Raw genomic sequence first — 27594 nt, 5'->3', positions numbered from 1 at the left:
AAGTGAAAGGAAACCTGATTGGATGAGGACCAACCAATCAGGAGTGATGGGCTACAGGGTGTAACTACCACTGGATAAGACATGCCCAGGCATCATCCCTAGTGAAGATGGCAGAGCTTGGAGTCAAGACGTCAGTTATAATCGATACCTGTACCCGGCTGGAAGCCCGGGAAGAGCTTATTCATCATATACGCTGGGAAAGCACTAGATCCTTTTTCATTTCTTGAGGTGTTCACGAAATAACTTGGTACTTTGATTAACACAGCTGAAATGGATTTACTTTAGAAACAAAGCTAAACATTTTAATCAGTGTTAACCAGATTTTAAACTCTGGGAAAGAACTTTCAAAATATTCAGAACTGGTTCAATTGGAGCACAATAACCGATTTATTTATCTTACTCATTTTACTACATCAGTTATATTAGAAAACATAATAAAGGTTGCATGTTGCATTTACTACATCGAATGAATCTACTTTATATTCTAAGCAACACACACACAAAATGCTGGAGAAACTCAGCAGGTTAGGCACCATCTATAGAAAAGAGTGAACACACAACATTTCAATCCGAATCCTTTCATTGGGACTAGAAAAGAAGATGAGAAGTCAGAGTAAGAAGGTGGGGGAGGGGAGAAAGAAGTACTAGGTGATAGGCGAAACTGGGAGAGGGTGGGGAGGTGAAGTGAAAAGCTGGGAAGCTGATAAGTGAAAGGGATAAAGGGCTGGAAAAGGGGTAATCTGATAGGAGAGGGTGGAAGATCATGGAAGATAGGGAAGGAGGAGGAGCACTAGAGGGAGGTGATGGGCAAGTAAGGAGATAAGGTGAGAGAAGGAAGCAGGAATGGGGAATGTTGAAGGCGGGGTGGGCAATTACCAGAACTTTGAGAAATCGTTGTTCATGCCATCAGATTGAAGGCTACTCAGGTGGAATATAAGGTGTTGCTCCTCCAACCTGAGTGTGGCCTCATAATGGCTGTAGAGGAAGCAATGGACTGATATCTGGGAATGGAAATGGGAAGTGAAATTGAAATGGGTGGCTTCCGGGAGATCCTGCTTTTTCTGGCAGATGGACCATGGGTGCTCGGTGAAGTGGTCTCCCACCCTATGTTGGGCCTCACCGATATACGGGAGGCCACATCAGGAGCAGCGGATACAGTAGATGACCCCAACAAACTCAGAGGTGAAGTGTCGCCTCACCAGGAAGTACAGTTTTGGGGCACTGAATGGCAGTGAGGGGGAAGGTGTAGCACTTGTTCCACTTGCAAGGATAAGTGCCAGGAGAGAGATCATTGGGAGGGACGAGTGGACAAGGGAGTTGCCTAGGGAGTGAACCCTGCAGAAAGCAGAAAAGGGAGGGGGAGGGAGAGATGTACTTGGTCGTGGGATCTCATTGGAGATGGTGGAAGGTATAGAGAATTATGTGCTCAACACACAGGCTAGTGGGGTGGTAGGTGAGGACAAGAGGAACCCTTTCCCTGGTGTGGTGGCGGGAGGATGAGGTGAGGACAGACATGTGCAAAACGGAAGCTATGCAGCTGAGGGCACCGTATATTCGTTCTGGATCCACTCCAAACTGATAGCATGAACATTGATTTCTCAAATTTCTGGTTATTGCACCCCCGCCCCCCCCCCCCCACCTTCTTCACCATTCCCCATTCCTGATTCCTGCATCCCTCTCTCACTTTATCTCCTTACCTGCCCATCATCTCCCACTGGTGCTGCTCCCCCTTCTCATTCTTCCATGATCTTCTATCCTCTCCAGTCAGATTCCCCCTCCTCCAGTCCTTTATCTCTTTCAGATATCAACTTTCCAGATCTTTACTTTGCCCCCTCCCTCTCTCCCAGTTTCACCTATCATCTATAACTTTGTACTTGTTCCCCCACCTTCTTACTCTGACTTCTCATCTTTTTTCTCCAGTCCTGATGAAGGGTCTCAGCCTGAAAAGTTGACTATATTCTTTTCCATAAATGCTGCCTGACCTGCTGAGTTTCTTTAGCATTTCGCGTGTCTTGCTTTGGATTTTCAGCATCTGCAGATTTTTTTCCATGTTTGTGGTTCATATTCAGAACCCTTTCATGGAATGGAATTAGCAGAAATGCATGAAGGAGATCGTTTCATCCTGGAGCCAGGTATAATAGTCATGTGAGAAGCAAAATGTGAAATGTAAAGTAAGACACGAAGAGAATATATGAGTAGAATGGCAATTAACAAAAACAACAGAAAACAACCAGAAAAGCTATAGAAATGACAAGCAGGATAAGGAAGAAATGAGGGAGCAGGAATCTTCATAGAGCACCAAATGGCAATGCTGCAGTATTTATAAAGTTTTGTCTCAGTTCTTTGCATCAAGAAGGAGGATGCATCAGCGAATGACATGACGTTTTTAAATGTTCTCTCATCCTTGTAGATGACATCAGTGGAAAGAGTACTGGACTATACTGAACTTGAAAGCGAGGCAGCATGGGAATCTTGCAAACCTCCACCTAGTGACTGGCCAAACCAAGGCAGTGTGACATTTGAAAATGTCAGCTTTGGCTACAGTCCTGATTCTGAACCTGTTCTTAAGGACCTGAATCTAACAATCAGACCAAAGGAAAAGGTAAGCAATATCAGTCATTATTTAAGAAATTTAGTTAACATCTGGTTGTGTTAATATTAGTGTCTTTTTGAGAACTCTGAGTACCAAGTTCAATTTTCACATCTGCTGGCCCCTTTGGTGCACTGACAGGTGATACGTCACAGTTGTGGGTTGGAATTTGTGGCAGTAGATCCACACGGAGGTCTTCCCTGCTCCGTCTGGATGGAGTAGGAATGTAGACAATTCCTTCTTGCACATATCCTTGCATGGACTATGTGCTGAAATTGTGATTTTGGATTCGTACTCGATCTCCAGGTTTCAGGACTGGTAGGCTTTTCACAGTCTTGTTATGGTACTGCTTCCGTTTTTCTTTCCCTTTCTCTTGAGCCAATTTGACCTCGTGTGCTCCTTTAGGTGTCAGCATGTCTTCGTGCACTGGAAGGTTAGCGTGTATGCGTCGACCCCTCAGCATTTGGGCTGGTGGAAGGTCATTCTGCCGTGGTGCACTTCTATAAATCATAAGGCTTGTGGAAGTCCTCTCATCCGTCTTTCACTTTCTTTATGAGGGCCTTCACTACCTTGACTGAACTCTGCTTGGCCATTAAACTTTGGGTGATTAGGTTTGAAATTGTATGTCAAAACCCCCAGTCACTGGCAAAGGACTTGAACTCACAGCTGGAAAATTGTGGGCTGTTGTCTGATAGCACTTCACATGGAACTCCATGCTTTGTAAATAGAGCTTTCTGGAAGGTGATGACCACTTTGCTGGATGTTGATTGTAGTGTTGCAACCGCTGGGTAATTGGAAAACTAGTCTGTTACAACAATATAACTTCCCATTACAATCAAACAAATCCACTCCAACTTTGAAGTACAGCCTAGCAACACACACAAAATGCTGGAGGTACTCTGCAGGCCAGGCAGCATCTATGGAAAAACGTACTGTCGATATTTTGGGCCAAAACCCTTTTAAAGTACAGCCTGTCTGGTTCAGGGTGTGTTGTAAGTGATTCTGCTTACTGTGTTGGTCTGTAGGTAAGGCATATCTCACATGAAGTATTGGTCTGGCTGAGATTTTGGTTCATCCTTGGTCAGTACATCACTTCCTGAGCTCTATGTTTACATCTTTTTCTCACCAAGATGCCCTTCATGTATCTTCTGGAGCATTTCCTTGTGTAACGACACTGGAATTGCGTATCTGTTCTCTTCGAAGACCATATCTTCCACTACTGACAGTTCAGCTGTGAGTGCACAATAATCCCGAATGCACATTGGATAGTCGTTCTTAGTTGCTGGCCATCCTTTCTATATTGATTTTGAGTACTTTCATTGTTTCATCTGTCCCTGCTGCTGTCCTAATCTTCTCTGTTCTTTTGGGAGATACTGGAATGGAGGTGACAATCACGTCAACATTGGCCTGAATATCACTTCTGACACAATGTTATATTTGTTCTTGATAAAAGACAATCAGCAAGAGTAAAGCTAATATATTTATTTACAGGACACTCTAGTCATGGCTTCAGCCCGACACCAGCAAGTGCAACCATTCCACCAACGTCACTTGCGGTTCTGGGTGAACTGCCCGCATTGCACGCTGAGAACTGAAATTCTTTATTATGTACACCCATAATAACACAGGAATGGGAATGGGGAGTAGAATTTAAATGGTTGACCACCTGGAGCGAAGGTGATCGACAAAGTAGTTGCCCAATTTATGGTGGGACTCACCAGAGCAGAGGACACTGCACTTCTAGATGAGTAACTCAATCATCCAGGTATTGAAGGTTATGGGTCAACTGCTGGAAGATGAGAATAATATGAGCAGGTGCCCACTGGCTTGATTCCATGCAGTATAACATTAACATTTCATAATAATTAGATGTGGGGATTTGATCAAACAATGCCTGATGTATTGTGTTCAATTTTGATTTTCCTTACCTATGAAACAATTGGCCCGCTGTGACAGCTTAGCAGTTAGTGTGACACTATTACAGGTTGGGGTGTTCTGGAGTTCAGAGTTCATTTCTGGCACCTTCTGTAAGGAGTTTGTACATCTTCTCTGACTGCCTGGGTGTCCTTCAGGTGCTCTGTTTTCTTCTAAGTCCAAAGACAGAATGGTTAGTAGGTTAATTGTTCATTGTAAATTGTCCTGTGATTAGGCTAGGGTTAAATAGGTGGGTTTCTAGGTAGTGTGGCTCATTGGGCCAGAAGGACCTGTTCTGTACCGTTTCTCCAAATTAATAACAGAGATTATGCATCCTTGTGTAGTGAAGATTGGCCAGGCTAATTCCTAGTATGGTGGGTCTTATGGACAACAAGGAGTTGAATAATCTTGGCATCTATTCGTCATCAGAGTTAAATAATATAAGGTGATTTCACTGAAACATACAAAATTCATAGCTGACTTGGGAGAGTAAGTACAAGGAAGATGTTCCCCTTACTGATGTGTCCGGAGCTAGGATTAATAGTCTCAAGATAAGAGGTAGAACGTTCAACATTTAGAGTTGATCATTACCAAGATCTCCATGGCATTCCCTGGCCTGGGCGCCTAGCTGTTGTCTGGCTGTTCTCCAGTCTGTTTAACACAAATGACATTGAGTGGTCAAAGAGTGTTCTAGAATATTTTACCTGGGAGAGATGTGGTAGATCAACCATTGACAGCGTTCTAAACTATAATCAGTCTGAATATTAGAGGAATCAGGGGACATGGGAATATTCTTACAGCATTTAGAAATGGGCACAATTTGACATTGGTTTAGCTGTTTCTGTTTGTATAGAGCTTTTTAGGGTTGGGAGTTATGCGGTAGAATTTCTAGCCCTTTCTATCCCAATCACAACTTATATAATATCTAACTTTTATCGTAAAATTACTTCAGTTGATATATTTGGTCCTTTCATCTAAATTATTCAAACTTCAAAGTAAATTTGTTATCAAAGTTCATATATGGTGGAGGGACAGTAAGTGATCCTGAACCTGGTCTTTGAGTCCTGAGGCTCCTGTACCTTCTTCCTGATGACGACAGCTAGAAGAGGGCATGTCCTGGGTGGTGGGGGTTCCAGATGATAGATACTTTTTTCCTGCGACAGCATTTCATGTGTTCAGTGGTTGGGAGGGCTTTACTCGTGGTGAACTGGGCCCTATCCACTAGTTTTTATAGGATTTTCCATTCAAGGGCATTCCATAACAGGCTGTGATGTGGCTAGTCAATATACTCTCCAATACACATCCTTAGAAGTTTGTCAAGGGATCATGTAAATGTATGAACGGAAGCATTAATTCCTCTGGCACCCATTAGTTAGTTTGCCGTACTGAACAGATCCCCTTTGTCCCTACCTTCTGCTTTCAATCACTTAACTAATCTCTATCATCATGTCCATGGTTTTTGGTTTACCTCATAATCTGGTTTTATTTTACGATCACAACAGTTGCCTCCAGACATGGAGAAAGGGAAAAATCAGCAACTAAGCAAGACTGGCAGGTTGAACACAAGCATCGTGATGGCCAGGAACGGGAATGAGAAGAGATGTCGAAGATCATCAGTCCAGTCCTCAATGCCATGGTGTCTAAATGAGGCTGCCCCAGCAGACTTCACTTGCATACTCATCAACTATATTATTGTATACAATGTATACAAGAGTTTTCAGACTCTTGAATAATATGTGCAATAACCCCCTATGTAGAGCCTAATTGAAATTTGATCATTAGCAGCATTTCTTAACCTAATTCTGAAGATAACCATTATTTAGCAGTCATTGAATCAATATCAGCCCTCTCTGTTATCCAGTGTACAGTGTTTTTAAATCAATAAAACATCACATGACACTGAACATATTGATAATTAATCAATTTTTTGATGTACTCTTCAAAGGGTTCTATTGAGAAAGTATTCCTAACTTGTTTAATGTATAGTGTTAATAACTGAAGTTGGGTTTGTTGCAGGTTGGGCTTGTTGGAAGGACTGGTGCTGGAAAGAGTTCCCTGATTTCAGCCTTGTTTCGCCTTGCTGAGCCAGAAGGGAAAATCATGATTGATGGCCTTGTGACCTCAGAGCTGGGTTTACATGACCTGCGGAGTTGCATGTCCATCATTCCTCAGGTACAGTATAAACTAATAGAAGAGAAATCTAGCCAGAACCTTTAGTCTAATGGGGAGCAGGTCTGATATGTGGTTCCTGGCAGTGATGGTACTTACAGAGGTAATTTTTTTTTTCATATTTCTGTGGATAAATTCCAAGGTCTGGATTGAGATTTATCCCAGGATGCTGTGGGAAAACAAGGAAAGAGATTGTTAATAGAAGGGATAAAATCATGTTTTTTTATCTGTTTTCACTGCTGATAAATATTGTTAGTATGCAGTCAAAACTGTTGAAGCAGGGATGGTGATGGAGCCAGATACTGTGAAGGCATTTAGGAGCCACATGGATATGCGGAGATTGGACTGATATGGATCGTGTACAGGCAGAAAAGATTCGGTATCATTAGCTTAGTTATTTGGCACAGCATCTTGGGCTGAAGGGCCTGTTCGTTCTAAGAGTAGGCTTGCACTTCCTTTAGTGGAGGGTGTAATACAATAGGAATCTTCGCTGAGGAATTAGATGATTAGTTGGAAATGTAAAAGATATGGTGTAACTTCAGAAGAGGATAAATGTATTTCTCTTCATGGAGTGAAGGCAGATATGATGTGCCTCCATAGCTATGCAATTACTCTGACCTACATTTATCATCACATACTGAAATAAACAGATACATAAAGAACAGCCAGTGGTTAGGTTACAGATTTCCAGAAGGAACTGAGAAGGTGCTACATAAAAGATTTCTGCACAAAATAAGGGTGTTTGGGGTAGTAATATATTGCCATGGATATAGGAATGACCAGCTAACAGAAAACAGAAATAAAGTAAGTGGGTCATTTTCAGATTAGCTATCAGTTTTGACTAATGGTGTGTAATAGGGAGCAAACATCAAATAACTGACTGGAAGAACTCAGTGATCACACATCCTCTGTGGGCGGTGGGGGGGGAGGAAATATTTCAGGTGAAAATCCTGCATCAAGACTGAGATCGGAGAGGGGAGTGGTAAGACAGGAGCCTGTGGTGGATGGTGAATGGGGCCAGAGAGATAAAAACAGGAGAGGCAGATGGAGAGGAGAATGGCTTTTGGTGGGGAAGGGCATTTACATTTCTGATTAAGGAGAATGTCATGACAGTAGCCCGAGATGAAATTACTGAGGGATCATCCAATGAGGCTTTTTGGGTGGAGCTAGGAAATAAGGGGATGGTCACCTTGTTGGGATTATACTATAAGCCCCCTAATAATCAAAAGGAATTAGAGAAAAGGTATGCAATTTTATTCCATGGACCTTTACCGTTAACCTAGGGGTCTGAGGACTCCAGGTTGGGAACCTCTGACTTAGAGGAACAAATAAACAGGGAGACAGCAGATAGTTGGAAGAAAAATAGGGTTATCACGATAGAAGGTTTCAACTTTCCTAATTTAGAATGGGATTGCCATTGTGCTAAGGGCTGTGATTCCATATATTCTGGGATGTTTCCTCAGGCAATATAAAGAAGGCCTTCATAGGGAGAGGGAGGGCTAAACGACCTAGTCTTGGGAAATAGGACAGCCCTCGTGACTGAGGTGCTCTTTGGGGTCAGTGGCCAGTGTTCTGTTAGTTCTAAATGAGTTGTGGAAAAGAAATGGTCTGATGAACAAGTTGAAGTTCTAAACTGGGCCAAGGCAAATTTTGACAGTAGTAGACAGGAACTTGCAAGAGTGATTGGAGTAGGTGTTTGCAGGCAAAGGGATGTCTGGCAAGTGTTTTTTTTTAAAGTGAGATATCAAGAGTTCAAGTTTTGCATGTTCCTACATGAACGAAGAGCAAATCTGGTAGAAATAGGGAACCCTGGATGGTGAGAGATAGTGACGCTTCTGTTAAGAAAAAGAAACTGAAATAGCTTTGGCAGAGAAGTTTAAGGAGAACCCAGAGATTTTATAAGTATATTAAAGAAAAATTAAAATGAGAGAGACAGGGCTCTTCAAAGACCAAGGCGGCATCTTTATGTGGAGCTGTAGGAGATAGGTGAGGTCCTCAATGAATACCTGTCATATTTTTTCACCATGGAGAAGGACATGAAGACTTTGGAACTGAAATAGTTAATAGAAGTTTCTTGGATGTAATTCACGTTCCTGCAAGAGAGTTACTGGATGCCTTAAAGTGTGTCAAGGTGGGTAAATCTCTGAACCCTGAACAGATACTGTGCCTTGTAAAAGTATTCAGCCCCCAACCCTTTGTTCACATAGTGAGTATTACAACCAGGGATTTTGATCAATTTAACTGAGAATTTTTATTTGTGAATCACATGCCCTTTTTTCACAGTAAAGCCCATAAAACTGAGAAATCTGTAAAGCATGAAAAACTAAAAGTTCCAAAGCTGAAATATCAGTGGATCAAAAGTATTCATTCCCTTTGCTCAGTGCTTAGTTGAATCACTTCTCGTAGCTATTACAGCCAGTAGTTTTTTTGGATAAGTCTCTATTAGCTTTGTACAATGTAATGGAGCAAGATTTACCCATTGCTCCTTGCAAAATTGCTCAAGGTGTGCCAGGTTTGCTGGCGAGTGGCAGTGGACAGCAATCTTGTGTCTTGCAAAGAATTTCGATCAGGTTTATGTCAGGACTCTGACTGGGCCACTCAAAGACACCAATTTTCTTCATTTGAAGCCATTCCATGCTTGCTCTGGCAGTGTGCTTTTGGGTCGTTGTTTTGCTGAAAGTGGAACTTCCTCCCTAGTTTATGTTTTCTGGCAGAGGCCAGCAAGTTTTTATCCCGGATCTCTCTGTATTTAGTAGCATGCATCTTCCCATCAATCCTGACCAGATTTCCAGTCCCTGCTGCTGAAAAGCATCCCATAGCATAATGCTACCTCCACCATACTTCACAGTAGGGGTGGTATTACCTGACTGATGCACAGCATTAGATATACACCACACGTAACGTTTAGTGTTGAGGCCAGTAAGTTCCACTTTTGCCTCATTCAACCATAAGATGTTCTTCCACATCTTTACAGTATCTTCTAAGTGATGCTTTGCAAAGTCTTTATGGGCAATGGTGTGGTTTTATTTTTTAGCCAGGGTTTCTTCCTTGCCACTCCTCCATAAATATCTGCATTGTGGAGCCAAGAACTTCATCTCCAGTTGCAGCCACTGAACTCCTGTAGGTACTTCTGGCCCTTCAAGCCACACAAGCTCAGCATCCCCACAACCCCGATGAACCTTAACCTAATCACAGGACAGTTTGCAATGACCAGTTAACACGGGAGGACTCTGAGAAATCACGTGCATTCCACGGGGATGATGTACAGAGACTCCTTACAGAACAGTGCTGGAATTGAACTCCAGACTCTGGTACATCCCGAGCTGTTACAGCATCACACTGGTGGCTACACGAAGGTGAGGTCCTGCATTATAAACAGTGTGAACAACCTACCCTGAATTATAAACGGAGTGTGAACATTTAATGCACCTATTAATAGAAAATGTAAAAATATAAACTTTTCTTGTTATTAGGATCCTGTTTTATTTACTGGCTCGATGAGGAAAAACCTGGATCCATTTGATGAACATGCTGATGAAGCACTGTGGAATGCATTGGAAGAGGTAGGAGCTTGAATTGAAAATCATTATTTGCTTGTGAGCCTCATGACTACTCAAACTTTAAAAACACCCACTTCTCCTGTACTGAAGACTTTGAATGACCATATATAAAACTGTTTTTCAAGATTAGACAAATGTGTTAAGAGTGGAAGTATCTTCTTTAAACTAAATTAAACGTAGGTTCTGTAATAGTCCTCTGCATGATTCACTTCATAGGTGCAGCTAAAGGAGGTAGTTCAAGAACTGCCAAATAAGTTAATGACAGAACTAGCTGAAGCTGGTTCCAATTTCAGTGTTGGACAAAGACAACTAGTGTGTCTCGCCCGAGCAGTGCTTAGAAAAAGTAAAATACTTATCATCGATGAAGCAACAGCAAATGTGGATCCGAGGTAATGATGTGTCCTTTCAAATATAATCATTTGCTTTAAGTAATCGAACGTTAAATTGTAACATCATTGTAATTGCTGCTGTGACACTCACAATTATCTTCAAACTATACTTTAGATAATGAATTATTTAACTTACTTGATCATCAGTGACTGAAAGCCTTGGTAGGAATTTAGAAATACATGAATTATCATTCACACTGCACGGTGCCTTCCCGATTATAATTTAGAAATAAGAGTTGAATATCATGAAATAAGCCTTTCAGTCCTCCAAGTCCATGTCAGACATTAACCATTCATTTACACTAATTCTACATCTAAAGAGAGTCTGAGGGGTAAACTTTTCACACAAAGAGCGGTCAGTATCTACAGTGAGCTACAAGAGGTAGTGTAGGCAGGAACAGTGACAGCTTTTAAGGGGCATCTGGGAAGGTACTGAATGAGCAGGGCATAGAAGAGCGTAGCATTAATGCAGGCAAGTGGGATAGGAACGCATGACTATTAGCATTGATGTGGGCAGAATGGCCTGTTGTTGATATGCTGTAGAATTCTGTGACTGTATAACGAGGGACAACTTACAGTGGCCCATTAACTTACCAGTCCAAACGTCGTCGTAATGTGGAAACCTGAGCACCTGGAGAAAAACCAGGAGAAAGTACAAACTCGGCTTCGGACGCCAGAGTTGAATCAAGGTCACAGACACTGTGAGAGAAGGAGTCCCATTAGCTGTTCTGCACTACCGCATCTTTTGTTTTCAATGCAAGTGAAATATGACACACTAAACAAAAACTTTGATAATCTTCTATTATTTAAATATAATGGCTAGAAATTTAGTTACAAAACCTAGGATGTGTTATTTCGGTGCTACACACCTTAGAATGTGTTGGCGCGTGGCCAAGTGGTTCAGGCATTGGTCAAGTGATCTGAAGGTCGCTAGTTCAAGCCTCAGCTGAGGCAACGTGCTGTGTCCTTGAGCAAGGCACTTAACCACACATTGCTCTGCGATGACACCGGTGCCAAGCTGCATCGGCCCTAGTGCCCTTACCTTGAACAACGTCAGTGGCGTGGAGGGGGGAGACTTGCAGCATGGGCAGCTGCCGGTCTTCCTTACAACCTTGCCCAGGCCTGCACCCTGGAAACCTTCCAAGGCGCAAATCCATGGTCACACGAGACTAACAGATGCTTAAAACACCTTAGAAACCATTATTTCAGGAATGGAATGTAATCACATTCATTCATAGGTTCCTCCATTATACTACTCCAATCTGGCAGATTATATGGCAGGTTAATATTATTATATGATTTCCATGTTGCCATTCTTCAAGAAGAACAAGTATGGAGGAGTACCAGAAAAGTAGGTCATATTGCCATGCTTGGCCTTAGTCATTCCCAGAAAAACAATGCTCTTTTAACACTGCTATCTGCTTGGGAAATCCACCTAGGTATGTCCCTTTTAATTTATTTTGAACTTGCTTGTCCTTCTCAGTCTATCATCTCCCATATGCCCACATATACTACATTGACAACGACATTGGGCTGTTTCCTGCTAGGCTTGTCAATTTCATTAGCTTTGCCTCCAACTTGCAACCAGCACTCACTCAAGTTTACTTGGTCTGTCTCTGACACCTCTCTCCCCTTTCTTAATCTCATTGTCTCTATCTCTGGAGACAAACTGATATCTTTGGCTGAGGGATTGGAGCAGGAGGCAGGGATTCAAGTTTTTGGATCATTGGGACCTCTTTTGGCGCAGGCGTGACCTGTACAAAAAGGACGGGTTACACTTGAATCCTAGGGGGACCAATATCCTGGCAGGGAGATTAGCGAGGGCTACTGAGGTGACTTTAAACTAGAATGGTTGGGGGGTAGGAATCAAATTAAAGAAGCACGGCGAGAGGAGGTTAGTTCACAACAGGGGGATGGGAACCAGTGCAGAGAGACAGAGCGATGTAAAGTGAGGGTAGAAGCAAAAAGTAGTAAGGAGAAAAGTAAAAGTGGCAGGCCGACAAATCCAGGGCAAGCATCAGAAAGGGCCACTTTTCAACATAATTGTATAAGGGCTAAGAGAGTTGTAAAAGAGCACCTGAAGGCTTTGTGTGTCAATGCAAGGAGCATTCGTAACAAGGTGGATGAATTGAAAGTGCAGATTGTTATTAATGATTATGATATAGTTGGGATCACAGAGACATGGCTCCAGGGTGACCAAGGATGGGAGCTCAATGTTCAGGGATATTTAATATTCAGGAGGGATAGACATGAAAGAAAAGGAGGTGGGGTGGCGTTGCTGGTTAAAGATGAGATTAACGCAATAGAAAGGAAGGACATAAGCCGGGAAGATGTGGAATCGATATGGGTAGAGCTGCTAAACACTAAGGGGCAGAAAACGCTGGTGGGAGTTGTGTACAGGCCACCTAACAGTAGTAGTGAGGTCGGAGATGGTATTAAACAGGAAATTAGAAATGTGTGCAATAAAGGAACAGCAGTTATAATGGGTGACTTCAATCTACATGTAGATTGGGTGAACCAAATTGGCAAAGGTGCTGAGGAAGAGGATTTCTTGGAATGTATGCGGGATGGTTTTTTGAACCAACATGTCGAGGAACCAACTAGAGAGCAGGCTATTCTAGACTGGGTTTTGAGCAATGAGGAAGGGTTAATTAGCAATCTTGTCATGAGAGGCCCCTTGGGTAAGAGTGACCATAATATGGTGGAATTCTTTGTTAAGATGGAGAGTGACATAGTTAATTCAGAAACAAAGGTTCTGAACTTAAAGAGGGGTAACTTTGAAGGTATGAGACGTGAATTAGCTAAGATAGACTGGCAAATGACACTTAAAGGATTGACGGTGGATATGCAATGGCAAGCATTTAAGGATTGCATGGATGACCTACAACAATTGTTCATCCCAGTTTGGCAAAAGAATAAATCAAGGAAGGTAGTGCACCCGTGGCTGACAAGAGAAATTAGGGATAGTATCAATTCCAAAGAAGAGGCATACAAATTAGCCAGAAAAAGTGGCTCACCTGAGGACTGGGAGAAATTCAGAGTTCAGCAGAGGAGGACAAAGGGCTTAATTAGGAAGGGGATAAAAGATTATGAGAGAAAACTGGCGGGGAACATAAAAACTGACTGTAAAAGCTTTTATAGATATGTAAAAAGGAAAAGACTGGTAAAGACAAATGTAGGTCCCCTACAGACAGAAACAGGTGAATTGATTATGGGGAGCAAGGACATGGCAGACCAATTGAATAATTACTTTGGTTCTGTCTTCACTAAGGAGGACATAAATAATCTTCCAGAAATAGTAGGGGACAGAGGGTCCAGTGAGATGGAGGAACTGAGCGAAATACATGTTAGTAGGGAAGTGGTGTTGGGTAAATTGAAGGGATTAAAGGCAGATAAATCCCCAGGGCCAGATGGTCTGCATCCCAGAGTGCTTAAGGAAGTAGCCCAAGAAATAGTGGATGCATTAGTGATAATTTTTCAAAACTCGTTAGATTCTGGACTAGTTCCTGAGGATTGGAGGGTGGCTAATGTAACCCCACTTTTTAAAAAAGGAGGGAGAGAGAAACCGGGGAATTATAGACCGGTTAGCCTAACATCGGTGGTGGGGAAACTGCTGGAGTCAGTTATCAAAGATGTGATAACAGCACATTTGGAAAGCGGTGAAATCATCGGACAAAGTCAGCATGGATTTGTGAAAGGAAAATCATGTCTGACGAATCTCATAGAATTTTTTGATGATGTAACTAGTAGAGTGGATAGGGGAGAACCAGTAGATGTGGTATATTTGGATTTTCAAAAGGCTTTTGACAAGATCCCACACAGGAGATTAGTGTGCAAACTTAAAGCACACGGTATTGGGTGTAAGGTATTGATGTGGGTAGAGAATTGGTTAGCAGACAGGAAGCAAAGAGTGGGAATAAACGGGACCTTTTCAGAATGGCAGGCAGTGACTAGTGGGGTACCGCAAGGCTCAGTGCTGGGACCTCAGTTGTTTACAATATATATTAATGACTTGGATGAAGGAATTAAATTCAGCATCTCCAAGTTTGCGGATGACACGAAGCTGGGCGGCAGTGTTAGCTGTGAGGAGGATGCTAAGAGGATGCAGGGTGACTTGGATAGGTTGGGTGAGTGGGCAAATTCATGGCAGATGCAGTTTAATGTGGATAAATGTGAAGTTATCCACTTTGGTGGCAAAAATAGGAAAACATATTATTATCTGAATGGTGGCCGATTAGGAAAAGGGGAGGTGCAACGAGACCTGGGTGTCATTATACACCAGTCATTGAAAGTGGGCATGTAGGTACAGCAGGCAGTGAAAAAGGCGAATGGTATGCTGTCATTTATAGCGAGAGGATTCGAGTACAGGAGCAGGGAGGTACTACTGCAGTTGTACAAGGCCTTGGTGAGACCACACCTGGAGTATTGTGTGCAGTTTTGGTCCCCTAATCTGAGGAAAGACATCCTTGCCATAGAGAGAGTACAAAGAAGGTTCACCAGATTGATTCCTGGGATGGCAGGACTTTCATATGAAGAAAGACTGGATGAACTAGGCTTGTACTCGTTGGAATTTAGAAGATTGAGGGGGGATCTGATTGAAACGTATAAATCCTAAAGGGATTGGACAGGCTAGATGCAGGAAGATTGTTCCCGATGTTGGGGAAGTCCAGAACGAGGGGTCACAGTTTGAGGATAAAGGGGAAGCCTTTTAGGACCGAGATTAGGAAAAACTTCTTCACACAGAGAGTGGTGAATCTGTGGAATTCTCTGCCACAGGAAACAGTTGAGGCCAGTTCATTGGCTATATTTAAGAGGGAGTTAGATATGGCCCTTGTGGCTACGGGGATCAGGGGGTATGGAGGGAAGGCTGGTGCAGGGTTCTGAGTTGGATGATCAGCCATGATCATAATAAGTGGCAGTGCAGGCTCGAAGGGCCGAATGACCTACTCCTGCACCTATTTTCTATGTTTCTATGTTTTATAAACCTACTGACTCTCATAGCTATCTTGACTATACCTCTTCACACCCTGTCACTTCTCAAAATGCTATTTCCTTTTCCCAGTTCCTCCTCCTCCACTGCATCTACTGAGGATGAGGCTTTCCATTCTATTAAGTGTATAAGATGATGAGAGGCATTGATCATGTGGATAGTCAGAGGCGTGAGGGTACAGTTTTAAGATGCTTGGAAATAGGTACAGAGGAGATATCAGGGGTACTTTTTTTTGTGTAGAGAGTGGTGAGTGTGTGGAATGGGCTGCCAGTGACAGTGGTGGAGGTGGATACGATAGAGTCTTTTAAGAGTCTCCTGGACAGCTATGTGGAGCTTAGAAAAATAGAGGGCTATGGGTAATCCTAGGTAATTTCTTAGGTAAGGACATATTCAGCACAGATTTGTGGACCAAAGGGCCTGTATTGTGCTGTAGGTTTTCTATGTTTCTTTGTTTCTATAACATCTGAGCTGCCCTCCTTCAAAGAACGGCGTTTATCTTCCACTACCATCTATGTTGTCCTTACTTGCATCTCCTCCATTTCCTGCATATATACTCTCACTCCATCTTCCTGCCACCATAACAGGGTTAGGTTTCCACTTGTCCTTATCTACCACCCCATGAGTCTCCACATCCAGCACATCATTCTCCTGAGGTTCCATCATCTGCAACAGCTTACCATTGGGCACATCTTCCCCTCCTCCCCCCAACTCTGCTTTCTGTAGGGATCATTCTCTAAGTGACTCCCTTGTCCACTCCCCCCACCGATCTCCATCCTGGCACTTATCTTTGCAAGAGGGCAAGTGCTATATTTGCCCCTACGCCTCCTCCCTCGCCGTTGTTCAAGGCCCCAAACAGTCCTTCCAGATGAGACAACACTTCACCTGCGAGCTTGTTTGTGTGTATCGGAATCGCATTTGACTCCAGATCAAAAGGCTGCGTGTTCGAATCACGTTGCGGGAGGGGGTCACAAAGACCGCGTTCAATTTTGTCATCGCCGTGTTTGTAGTGAATCCACTCAGTGGATCTTTCTGGAATTCAACGCACTTTTCCTTTGGCGAATAACTGGCGGATGTGCAGTTATTTCTCATCCTTGAACAAGTTCAGAAATGAAACGCCAATAATTTGTGGGCACCAAGATAACTTTGCAGTTAACGCACCACTACTACAGCTCAGGGCATCAGGGTTCAGAGTTCAATTCCAGCACCGTCTGTAAAGAGTTTGAATGTTCTCCATGTGAGCATGTGGGGTTCCTCCAGGTGCTTTGGTTTCCTCCCACGGATTAAAGATGTACCAGTTAATAGGTTAATTGGTCATTGTAGAAACAATTGTCCTGTGATTAGGTTAATGTTAAACAGGTGGGTTGCTGGGTGGCGTGGCTCATTGGGCTGGAAACCTGTTCCACACTGTATCTCTATTTAAATAAATATTTGTACTATATCCAATGCTCCCAGTGTGGCCTCTACATCAGTGAGACCTGATGTACATTGGGGAACCAATTTGCTGAGCACCTTTGCTCTATCTGCCGTAAAATGTGGGATTTCCAGGTGGCCATCCATTTAAGTTCAACTTCCCATTCCCATTCCAACACGTTGCTCTATGATCTCTACTGCCACGAGGAGGCCACACTCAAGTTGGAGAAGCTACTCCTTCTATTCCCTCTGGGTAGCCTCCAACCTGATGGCGCATGAACATCAATTTCTCTCTCCGCTAATTTCTCCCACCTCTGCCTTCTCTCTTTTCCTATTTCCAATTCTGGTTCCTTCTAACCCCTTCTCTTCTTCTCACCTGCCCATCTCCTCCCTCTGATGCCCCTCCTTCTTCACTCCTTTACCTCTTCCACCTATCACCTCCCAGCTTCTTACTTTGTCCCCCTTCCTCACCTTCCCCTCTTCCCAGCTCCTTATTTCTGGCTTCTTCCCCCTTCCTTTCCAATGCTGATGAAGGGCCCAGAGTGTTGACTGTTTATTTCCCTCCATAAATACTGCCTGACTTGCCGAGCTCCTCACCCCCACCCCACCCCACTCCTATCTTCCATCTCCAGACAACATACTCTCTGGGTCAGACTTGCGCCTTTGACCTCTGTTCTCCCCTAATCCTCCAGACCTAATCCTGCACTCTTGGTATTTATTTCTGCATTCACTGATATGTATGCAGTGAACATCTAAGGTCCTAGTTGCTATTGAACGTCATGGTTAAGACGGTCGCTGGCATGCCACATAACAGCTCTGTAGTGCTCTCACAAGGCATGAAAACTATTTTGGTATTTTAAGAGTGAATTCTAAGAATTGGTTAATGCTTTTAACAGTACAGGAGGTGAACACAGGAGAGCCCATCTCTGAGCTGCTTGTGAAATGACTCTCACCTCTTTACAAGAGCTCAGCAATAATCTAGCCACCCAGGACTTACTGATTTAAAAGACCTCCTGCCTCGCTAGCACAAATTGAGGCTTTGTCCTTCGATTCAGTTTCACGCAAATCCAACTGGAGAAGAGCATTATGAAACTGCTCAGAAAGAGTGGGCCTCTCATTGCTTGAACACATGGATTCTACCCCTGACCAGCTGGCAGCACATGTACAACTATCTGTCCTCCAGGAACCAAGAGAGATGTTGCACATGTTCTTCTACAGCATGAGAGAGAGAGAGATTTGGAACATAAACGCATCACTCTTCTGCAGGGGTAAAGACATGCAACTTCAATTCATGCATTCCTTCACTGTGAGGAGAATCCTTCCCAGAACACACAGAAAGCTGACTCCAAGGGGAAGCGTGAGAGGAACAGGGACCACCCAGCCATCTGCCAGCAAGCTCAGCTCTAAGTCTGAAGGTTGAGAAACTAGCAGTGTGGTCAGTGACATTGCCCCCTTGATCACATGGTGTACAGAGATGTTCCTTCTCTCAAAGTTACCACTTACCGTCCTGCTGCAGCTTCCAAGGCTCATGTAGGGCGAGCAGTTCTCTGCTACATCGTGCAAAAAAAATCTTCCTTGTTATGTTTAGCATGTTCTGTGAACTTTGGAAATATTTAAATGTCTGTAGTCAATTTTAAATGCATGGTGTCATGATGCCAGCGTAGAAGCACTTTAGACAGCGAGTAAAGCTGTGCTCTTAATTTTCCTCAGATGGTACCTAGGTATCATTATGTGTGCTTCAGTGCTCCAGTTTATGTCACTGTAGAAAGAAATTTGTTTATGTTTATTCCTCTTGATCTGGATGTTGCTGCCACTATGTGCTGGATAGAATACACATTTAGGATGATTGGTAATGTGCCAGACAAGCAGGCTGCTTTGTCTGGGGTAGTGTTGAGCTCCTGAGAGTTACTAGACCTGCACTCATCCAGTTGTGGAGAGTATTTCATTGTGCTCTTGATTTGTGTTGTGCAGATGATAATATTTTTATAAATATCAGAATGTGAGTCACTCGTATGGCCTGCCTCTGAACTGTCCTTGTAGAGTATTTATGTGGCTGGCCCAACTGGATTTCTGTCAGTGTTGACCTCCCAGATGGTGGGTGATTCAGCAAATCTAATGCGAGTGAATACCATCAGCAGGTAATTAGAATCTCTCATTGGTGTTGGTAACTGCCTAGACTTTTTATGATGCAAATATTATTTGGCACTGTAAGCCCTTGCTTGACTGTGGTCTAGGTCCAGCTCCATGAAGATATGGAATGCTTCAATTGGCTGAGTTGTTGAGTAGCGTAACAATTGACCGACTAAATCATTCATATAGATGATAAACAACAACAGGCCCAGCACCACTTGCTTTGGGACCAACCAGCACCAATAATGATCAAGAAGCCCAGTATCATCCAGGACAAAACAGCTCACTTGATACCCATATACCAAACTGGCAGGTAGAGATACGCCTCTACCAAAGGAGGTGTAAGGCGTGCCTTTCCTCCGCTAGCCTGAAGGTCACCCTTGGGCAAGGTGTAACACCTGCTTAGCCCCCCAATCAAGGTCATGTGAAGCCAATGGGAGCAGGTGGTGGATGGTCGTAAGAGCAGCTGGTGCATATCACAAGTACTGGTCATGTGACCTCTGATGCCAGAGACACAATCTCTGAAGAGTATTGATAATGACTGGGGTCACCCATCTTGTTAAGACACTGCCCGGAAGAAGACAGTGGCAAACTACTTCTGTCAAAAAATTTGCCCTGAACAATCATGGTCATGGAAAGACCGTGATCGTCCATGTCATCCTACTGCCTGTTACGCTGCTGTTGTTTCGGGCAGCAATGAAGGTCCTCCATCTCTGGCGGTATTCAGGGCTTCGTGTCAATAGCTCAGTTTTCACTACTGTCAGTCATGCAAGTTCCAGGTGGAGACTCAGGAAGACCATCACACTCAAATGTAGAAGAATTCTTCATTGCGTGTCCATGACAGTTTTGTTTGGCCAGTCAGGCCGGTTAACCCTGAGCTGAGCCCACATCAAATGACGAACGAACGATACTGAAGTGAACATCCATTCCTTCCACCACCAGTGCACTGTGGTTATGGAACAAATAAGTTGTAATGTAGAGTATAAAAATAAAGCCAGAATGTTGTTTACACCATTGAATGCTAGAATAGTTTAGGAAATGCTTCGTATAATTCTGGTTGACAGCTTATGGACTCTACCACCAGACATTAAGATTATGGTGTTTTTTGTTGAGTGTAACATTAAGTCACAGAGCAGAACAGCATGAGTACAGGCCCTTTGTCCCACGAGTCCATCCTGACTAAGGTGCCCAACCCAGCTAGTCCCAATTTCTTGCATTTGGCCCATATCCCCCCAAGCCTCACTCCTCCATGTGTCTGTCCAAGTACTTGTATATTCCTCAGCCATTTCTGCTGGCAGCTCATTCCATATAATCATTACCCTTTCCGTGAAAAGGTTGCTCCTCAGGTCCCTTGTATATCTTTCCACTCTCACCCTAAACCAATGCACTCCTAGTTTTGGACTCCCCTCATCCTGGAGAAAACCGTCATCCAGGCCTCTCATAATTTCAAACACTTTTATAATGTCACTCCTCATTCACCTGCGTTCTAGCCTGGCCAACCACTCCCTGTAATTGGGGCCCTCTATTCTTGACAGCATTCTCATAAATCTTTAGTAACTTCTAAAATGGTCTAAAATTGATTCAACATCAATAAATCCCATTAACCATCACTTCCAGGTGACAATGCACCAATTATGAAAGTGGGTGTGCACCCAAAGTCAGAAATATAATGCTTGAAAAAGAAAAATGACAAAACTTGTCAAATACCCCTTCTCTCTGTTATGTCCAGCATAGATTTCCAACAGACTAAATCAAAATGAAGACTAAAGAGCATTCAAGGTGAGTCAGGGAATGGATAATAGAGAAGCACAAATCTGGGGAAGGCCACAACACCATCTCAAAGGCACTGAACATACCTCAGAGCGCAGTGCAGTCCATCATGAACAAGTGGAAAAATATGAAACCACAGCCACAGTCAGGCCGCCCCTCTAAACCTAGTTGCAGGAGAAGAATGCCATTTGTAAGAGAGGCTACTGTGATGCCAACAGGTCAGGCTGCCCTCTAACCTTAGTCACTGGAGAATAATTGTACTTGTAAAAGAGACTACTGTGATGCCAATAGTCACTCTGAACGAGCTGCAGAAGTCAGTGGCTGTGACTGAAGATAAAGTTCATGGCTCCACAATCTCTAGACCTTGCATAAAATGGGTATTTATGGAAGAGTGGCAAGGAAGAAGCTCTGGCTAAAAAAAAGTATCCTTACCCTTAATGACTTTGCAAAGCATCACTTAGAAGATATTGTAAAAATGTGGAAGAGGGTCTTGTGTTTGGCTGAGACTAAAGTGGAACGTTTTGGGCTCAATACTAAGTGATATGTGTGGTGTTAATCTAATACTGCGCATCAGTCTGGTAACACCATCCTTACTGTAAAGTATGGTGGGGTTAGCATCTTGCTGCTTTTCAGCAGCAGGGACTGGAAATCTGGTCACGATTGATAGGAAGATGAATGCTGCTAAATACAGAGATATCCTGGGTAAAAACCTGCTGGCATCTGCCAGAAAGCTTAAACAGGGGAGTAGGTTCATCATTCAGCAGGATAATGACTCAAAGCACACTGCCAGAGCAATCATGCGGTGACTTTAATGAAGAAAATTAATGTCCTTGAATGGCCCAGTCAGAGTCCTGACCGAACATCTCTGGCAGGACATCCAAGATTGCTGTCCACTGTCACTCTCCAACTAACCTGAAACAGCTTGAGCAATTTTGCAAGGAGCAATGTGTGAATCTTGCTCCATCACGTTGTGCAAAGCTAATAGAGACTTATCCAAAAGGACTACTTCCTGTAATGGCTGTTAGAGGTAGTTTAACTGAGCACTGAGCAAAGGGGGATGGATATTTTTGAACTGCTGACATTTCAGTGCTTAAGTTTTTAGTTTTTCATGCTTTACAGATTTCTCTGTTTTATGGGCTTTACTGTGAAAAAAGGAGCATGTGATTCACAAATAAAAATTTTCAGTTAAATTGATCAAAGTCCCTCGTTGTAATACTCACTTATGTGAACAAAGGGTTGGGGGCTGAATACTTTTATAAGGCATTGTGAATGATAATGTAGTGATCTGGACTCCAAATTTCAGGTGTAGTGGTCATTGGGGAAAGCAATCAAAGCTTGTAATGTGGTCTTGACCGGCTGTGCTTCCCATGTAAGTTCACTGGAAATTTTACACTACTGTGCAACATCTTTAAAAAAAAATAGTGAATTAAACGCTTGTTCAAAATTAATTGGATTAAGATGCCAGTCCAGAAAAGTTGCCAATCATTCATCATCAATATAGCAAGAGTACCAAATTATCAAAGTTTCAACATATGTTGGTAATGGCAGCCATAGATGTTGCACAGGTAGTGATGTCATCAGGTGTGTGTCCGACAACGGATAAACAGCAGAGTTAAATGTGAATAGCATATAGAACTTCACAATAGTTACAGTATATGGTGGCAAGATCTACAGCGGTTAAATAGATTTTTGCATGATTTACACATTGGATACTAATCGATCACTTTCTAAGCTCTTAAGTGTTTTTAAGTTTCTATGATTCAATCAGCCACAATCACTAGCATGCAGATTGCTTTGAAAAGTTTCCATGGCAGTGACCTTAAAAAGTCAAGAACAAGATGGGCATTTGGGTTCTCTTATTTGACCTAAGGTCTGAAATTATGTGGATTTCTATACTCTTAATTTTTCTCTTCTTTTAAAGAACGGATAAGCTTATTCAGAAGACAATTCGGGAGAAGTTTGAACAGTGTACAGTACTGACAATTGCACATCGTCTTAATACCATAATCGACAGTGATAGGATTCTGGTAAGAGCTAGGCCAGCACAAGCTTCCTTAAAGCTGCTGTTATGTTTCACCCAAGGTCTTATAAGGAAAAACTAAATCTGCCAATCACACATTTGGATCTGAATGAAGCAGTTTTCCAGCAAAATAGTTATATTTAGCACTTACTGTTTTCATGCAAGAAGTTTGGGATGTGGGTCAAGTGCCATTTCTTCACTTTGAATGTCTGTTGAAATTACTGGAACAGCATATGACTATGCAAACGAAAGCCTGTGTAAGAATATGTCATGTAATCTGGAAAGTTTATCTAGATGCTGCAACCTTAGTGATGAATGCTGGTAAAAGATCAAAGGCAAGTCAATGATGGCCAATCATTGCATGGAAATTTGTGGATGAAAATTTAATCAATGCAGTCTCAGCACTGATGGCCACAGGAGCTAATGTGGCTTAGAATGAAGTTTACAGGATTCCTCATCATTATTTCCTTGTTGCATGGAAAGAGCCTATTTTGGCCGATTGAGTATTTTGTTAGCTGAAAGACAATACCTTTCTCCAAAAACTTTAATCTATTTTCAATTACATCCCCATTAATTCCTTATCTATTCTACCACTCACCCACGCAACAGGTGTAATCTACACTTGCCAATTAACTTGCCAACTCACATGTCTTTGGGATTTGGAAGGAAAGTAGAGGAAACAGACATGCTGTTATTTATTTATTATATATATATATATATATATATATATTCTTTTTCTCTCTCTCCTTTTTCTTCCTCTGTCCCTCTCACTATACCCCTTGCCCATCCTCTGGGCTTCACCCCTCCCCTCTCTTTCTCCCTAGGCCTCCTGTTCCATGATCCTCTCATATCCCTTTTGCCAATCAACTGTCCAGCTCTTGACTTCATCCCTCTCCCTCCTGTCTTCTCCTATCATTTCAGATCTCCCCCTCCCCCTCCCACTTACAAATCTCTTACTAGCTCTTCCTTCAGTTAGTCCTGACGAAGGGTCTCGGCCCGAAACGTCGACTGTACCTCTTCCTAGAGATGCTGCCTGGCCTGCTGCGTTCACCAGCAACTTTGATGTGTGTTGCTTGGTCACGAAGGGAGATGTTCAAACTCCGCACAGACAACACCAGAGTTCAGGCTCAAACCTGTTTTGTCGCAGCAGCAAGACAAAATGGATTGGCATAGTTGGGCCAAAGGGTTGGCACTGATGTGGTGGTGACGGGCGTGTTTCTCCGCAATATATGCTGTCTGTGGATCTCGTTCATTTAGCAAAATAAGTTAGTTACAGACTGTGTTGTTGATGTGCAGAACTGAGAAAATGAATATTCTGGTGAATTACAGAGAAATTGAATTGTCCCCATCTTCATGCCAAAGAGAGAGCTTCACTTCTACTCTGTACCCATGACGTTCATCCACTGCTGCTTCTTCATCTTCTTCCTTCTTTTTCTGTTTCTTTTTTTCTGAAGGCCTTCAAGCAAGGACTCTCTCCTGCTGGCTAAGATCTGTAGGATACAACAAACAATAACAAAGAATGAAATTCCTATGATTACTGGAGGACACCCCCCAGAACAGTGTACCAGAATCACATTTTGAGGAGCCCAATGACATTGTCCATTCACCTCCTGTCAGCAAGAATAGGATGGTAGCACCACCATAGGCTGAGTCCTCAGCATGCAGTGAATGAGCCAGCACAAGCGATAAACCTATTTGACCTCAACCTCTCACGTGAGGAATGCATCTGTACGTGGCAGCATTGGTAGAAATGTTTACAGAGACAGTCTCATTTTCACACTGAGAACGTCTTAAACAACATTGTATAGTTCTTTGTGCTAAATGGGGTATTTACCAAGCAGATCTGTCAGAAGTATTTTTTCAATGAGATGTGCAAAAGGACACCAGTCAGCTGAAACTGAGTACTACCTAGTGAAAATGCCAGTCAAATTGCATATGCTGTACAATAAATACATTGCAGCACAGGTAGAGTAAAGCAATCTCACAACCAATAGATCAGATCAGACCATTGCACTTCTACCTCATCTAGTAATGAATAGTGATAGACAATTCAATAGCTAATGGGAAGAGGAGAATCCAAGAACATCCCAAATTCAGCAATGGCAGGGCTTAGCATGTGAATACAATTGGATAGGTGGCAGCCTTCACAAATGTTCAGCCAGCATATTGAATGGATAATGCCTCTCGCCTTCCTCCTGAGATCGACACTGTCACAGTGGCTGGTGTCCAACCAATTCAATGAGCTCTCCTTGATACCATGGAAGAACTGAGTGTAGTGGATGCAGTAAAGATTACAAGATAAGAAAGCATCCCAATTGTACCGAAGACCAACACTGAAGAACATCTCTAGTAAAACTGTTCAGTGCTGTTATGACGCTGGCATCTTGTCAACAGTGTGAAAAGCTTCCCAGGAATCTCTTGTTGACAGAAAGCAGGACATTTCCAATTCGGCCAAATACTACCCAATCAGGTTACTGTCAATCACAACAAACTGTAGAAGCCATGGCAACCATGTTATCAAGTGATACCAGTTACAGTACTTATTCACTGATGCCTAGTTTGGGCTTGAAATCATCGAGCCCTTCAGCCCTTCAGCCCACCAACTCCTTGCTTACTAGTAATTATCTATCCGCATTATTGCATTTATAGCCTTGGTGAGTCAAGTGCTTGCATCTTAGACCGCTTAGCTCCAGCCCTCATCACAGCCTTGTTTCAAACAAGGAGCTGACTGCCAGAGGCGATGTGACTCCTTTGACCCAAATGTGACATCAGAGCTTCTGGTAAAACTGATGTCAATGGGCATCTTAGGGAAAGGACTCCAGTAGCTGGAGTCATAACCGTGCACGAGGGAGGATGGTTGTGGCTATCGCAGATTAGTCATCCCAACCCCAGAACCTCAGTGTCAGGAGGACCTCAGTGTCGAAATTCCAGCTGTCTTAAACTACTTCATCAATGACTTCCCTTCTATCAAGGGATCAGAGGTGTGCACGTTTGATTAGTACAGGGTTCGGTTCCATGAACATCTCATCAAACAAAGGAGACTTTGCAACAAGACCCAGACAATGTCCATGATTTGTTAAGTACTGAGTAATATTCATGCCATGAGGTTACTAGGTAATGGCCGTCTCCAGCATGAGAGAGTCTGACCACCTACCTTTCTTGGAGTCGTTGACCATCAATATCTTGTGGTTGCAAGCAAGCAAAGATCAGATTCTGCCGAAGGGTCTCAGACCGAAATGTCAACTGCACTCTTTTCCATAGATGCTGCAGGCCTGCTGAGATCCTCCAGCATTTCGTGTGTGTTGTTTGGATTTCTAGCATCTGCAGATTTTCTCTTGTTTGTGAAAGGTCAGACTCTAGAAATCCTCCAGTGATTTTTTGGGGGTTTTCTATCATCTACAAGAAACAAATCAGCTGCTGGGTGGAACAATCTCCACTTGCCAGGATGAGGGCAGGACATAGCAGACAATCCATCAGTCCTGTGCGTTCATTCTCTCTAGCACTGGCATACACCAGTTTCAAGGTGTATAGTATGTAACATCTTCAGTTACTCTTCCAGTCACTCACCTAAGCTACACTGGTACAGGTGCATAAGAACACTACCATATACAGATTCCTTTCTATAATGACCTAGAAATATACAAAATGACCTTCATATCATTGGGTCTAAATGCTGGAGCTTCCTGTCCCACAGAACTCTGGGATAGCCTTGACAAGAAGAACTGCAGCCGACCAAGGCAATGACTCACTGACACCTTGTCAGGTGCACTTTGGGATGGTGGTGTGCAGATCTGGAGAGTGGATATAGAATAATGGACATCACCCACATTTTCTGTGGTCAGTAGGAATGGGATTCAGAATCAGCAGTATTCTGCAGATGATTGAACAAAATGCTCATTTTAAATCACAGTGGTGCACATTAAGCAACGAAAGCTGGCTTTTCTGTGACTGACCAATAACTAGTCTGATTTGAATCAATATAATGCAATTTCATCATTTAAAATGTGTATCAGGTTCAGACCTAGGAAGTGCAATATTATGCTGCACACTGGGGAAAAAAATACTATGCTGTGCTGAAAATACCAGTGCAACCTATTAACATTTCCAGACAGCTGAGTTTAAAAGTTCAAGTCAGATCTTAGGCCCAACATCCCAAAACACATTCACAGTATAGAAGTAAAAGTTGCTAGATTCCTTGTTTGGAATTTTCTGTCTTTCTGTTTTCCTTTCACATTCACTTTGTCTGGGTCTGATACGAGAATATTTTTAGTTGACTATACTTTTTGAATATTTTTGCTTTAAATGTTACCTACAGGTACTGGATCAAGGAAGAGTAGCTGAATACGAGGAACCATATGTTCTTCTTGAGAACAAGGATGGTTTCTTCTACAAAATGGTTCAACACTTGGGCAAAGCTGAAGCAATTGCTCTGACAAAGATAGCAAAAGAGGTATGGTTATATATGAAAAACCATTGTTTGCATTTCCTATACAAATTTAAGTTACATGTGAGGATTAACTGCAACTCTTTTCGTACTTGTTTTGAAATCAATAAGTTAATCAATTACATAACACAACTTGTTTCAAAGTAGCATGAAATGTACTGCTTTTGAATTGTTGGTGCTGAGCCATTTTTTCTTTTCTGACAGTTTC

At 42.8% G+C, this 27594-nt stretch overlaps 1 protein-coding gene across 1 annotated transcript in view; it reads left to right on the top strand.

The window, feature by feature from the left end:
- Window positions 1–27594, top strand: part of abcc4 (ATP binding cassette subfamily C member 4 (PEL blood group)) — a 349901-nt gene that overhangs the window by 302551 nt on the left and 19756 nt on the right. The window contains exons 25-30 of the mRNA XM_063048526.1: window positions 2411–2602; window positions 6521–6676; window positions 10147–10236; window positions 10450–10622; window positions 22844–22949; window positions 27258–27392. Coding sequence (XP_062904596.1) covers window positions 2411–2602; window positions 6521–6676; window positions 10147–10236; window positions 10450–10622; window positions 22844–22949; window positions 27258–27392 — 852 coding nt within the window. The remainder of the gene's footprint in view (window positions 1–2410; window positions 2603–6520; window positions 6677–10146; window positions 10237–10449; window positions 10623–22843; window positions 22950–27257; window positions 27393–27594) is intronic.

This window comes from Mobula hypostoma, chromosome 5, assembly GCF_963921235.1.
Source record: "Mobula hypostoma chromosome 5, sMobHyp1.1, whole genome shotgun sequence".
Classification (NCBI taxonomy): domain Eukaryota; kingdom Metazoa; phylum Chordata; class Chondrichthyes; order Myliobatiformes; family Myliobatidae; genus Mobula; species Mobula hypostoma.
Note: the sequence above shows the minus strand (reverse complement) of the source record. Positions and strands in the feature narration are given on the sequence as shown.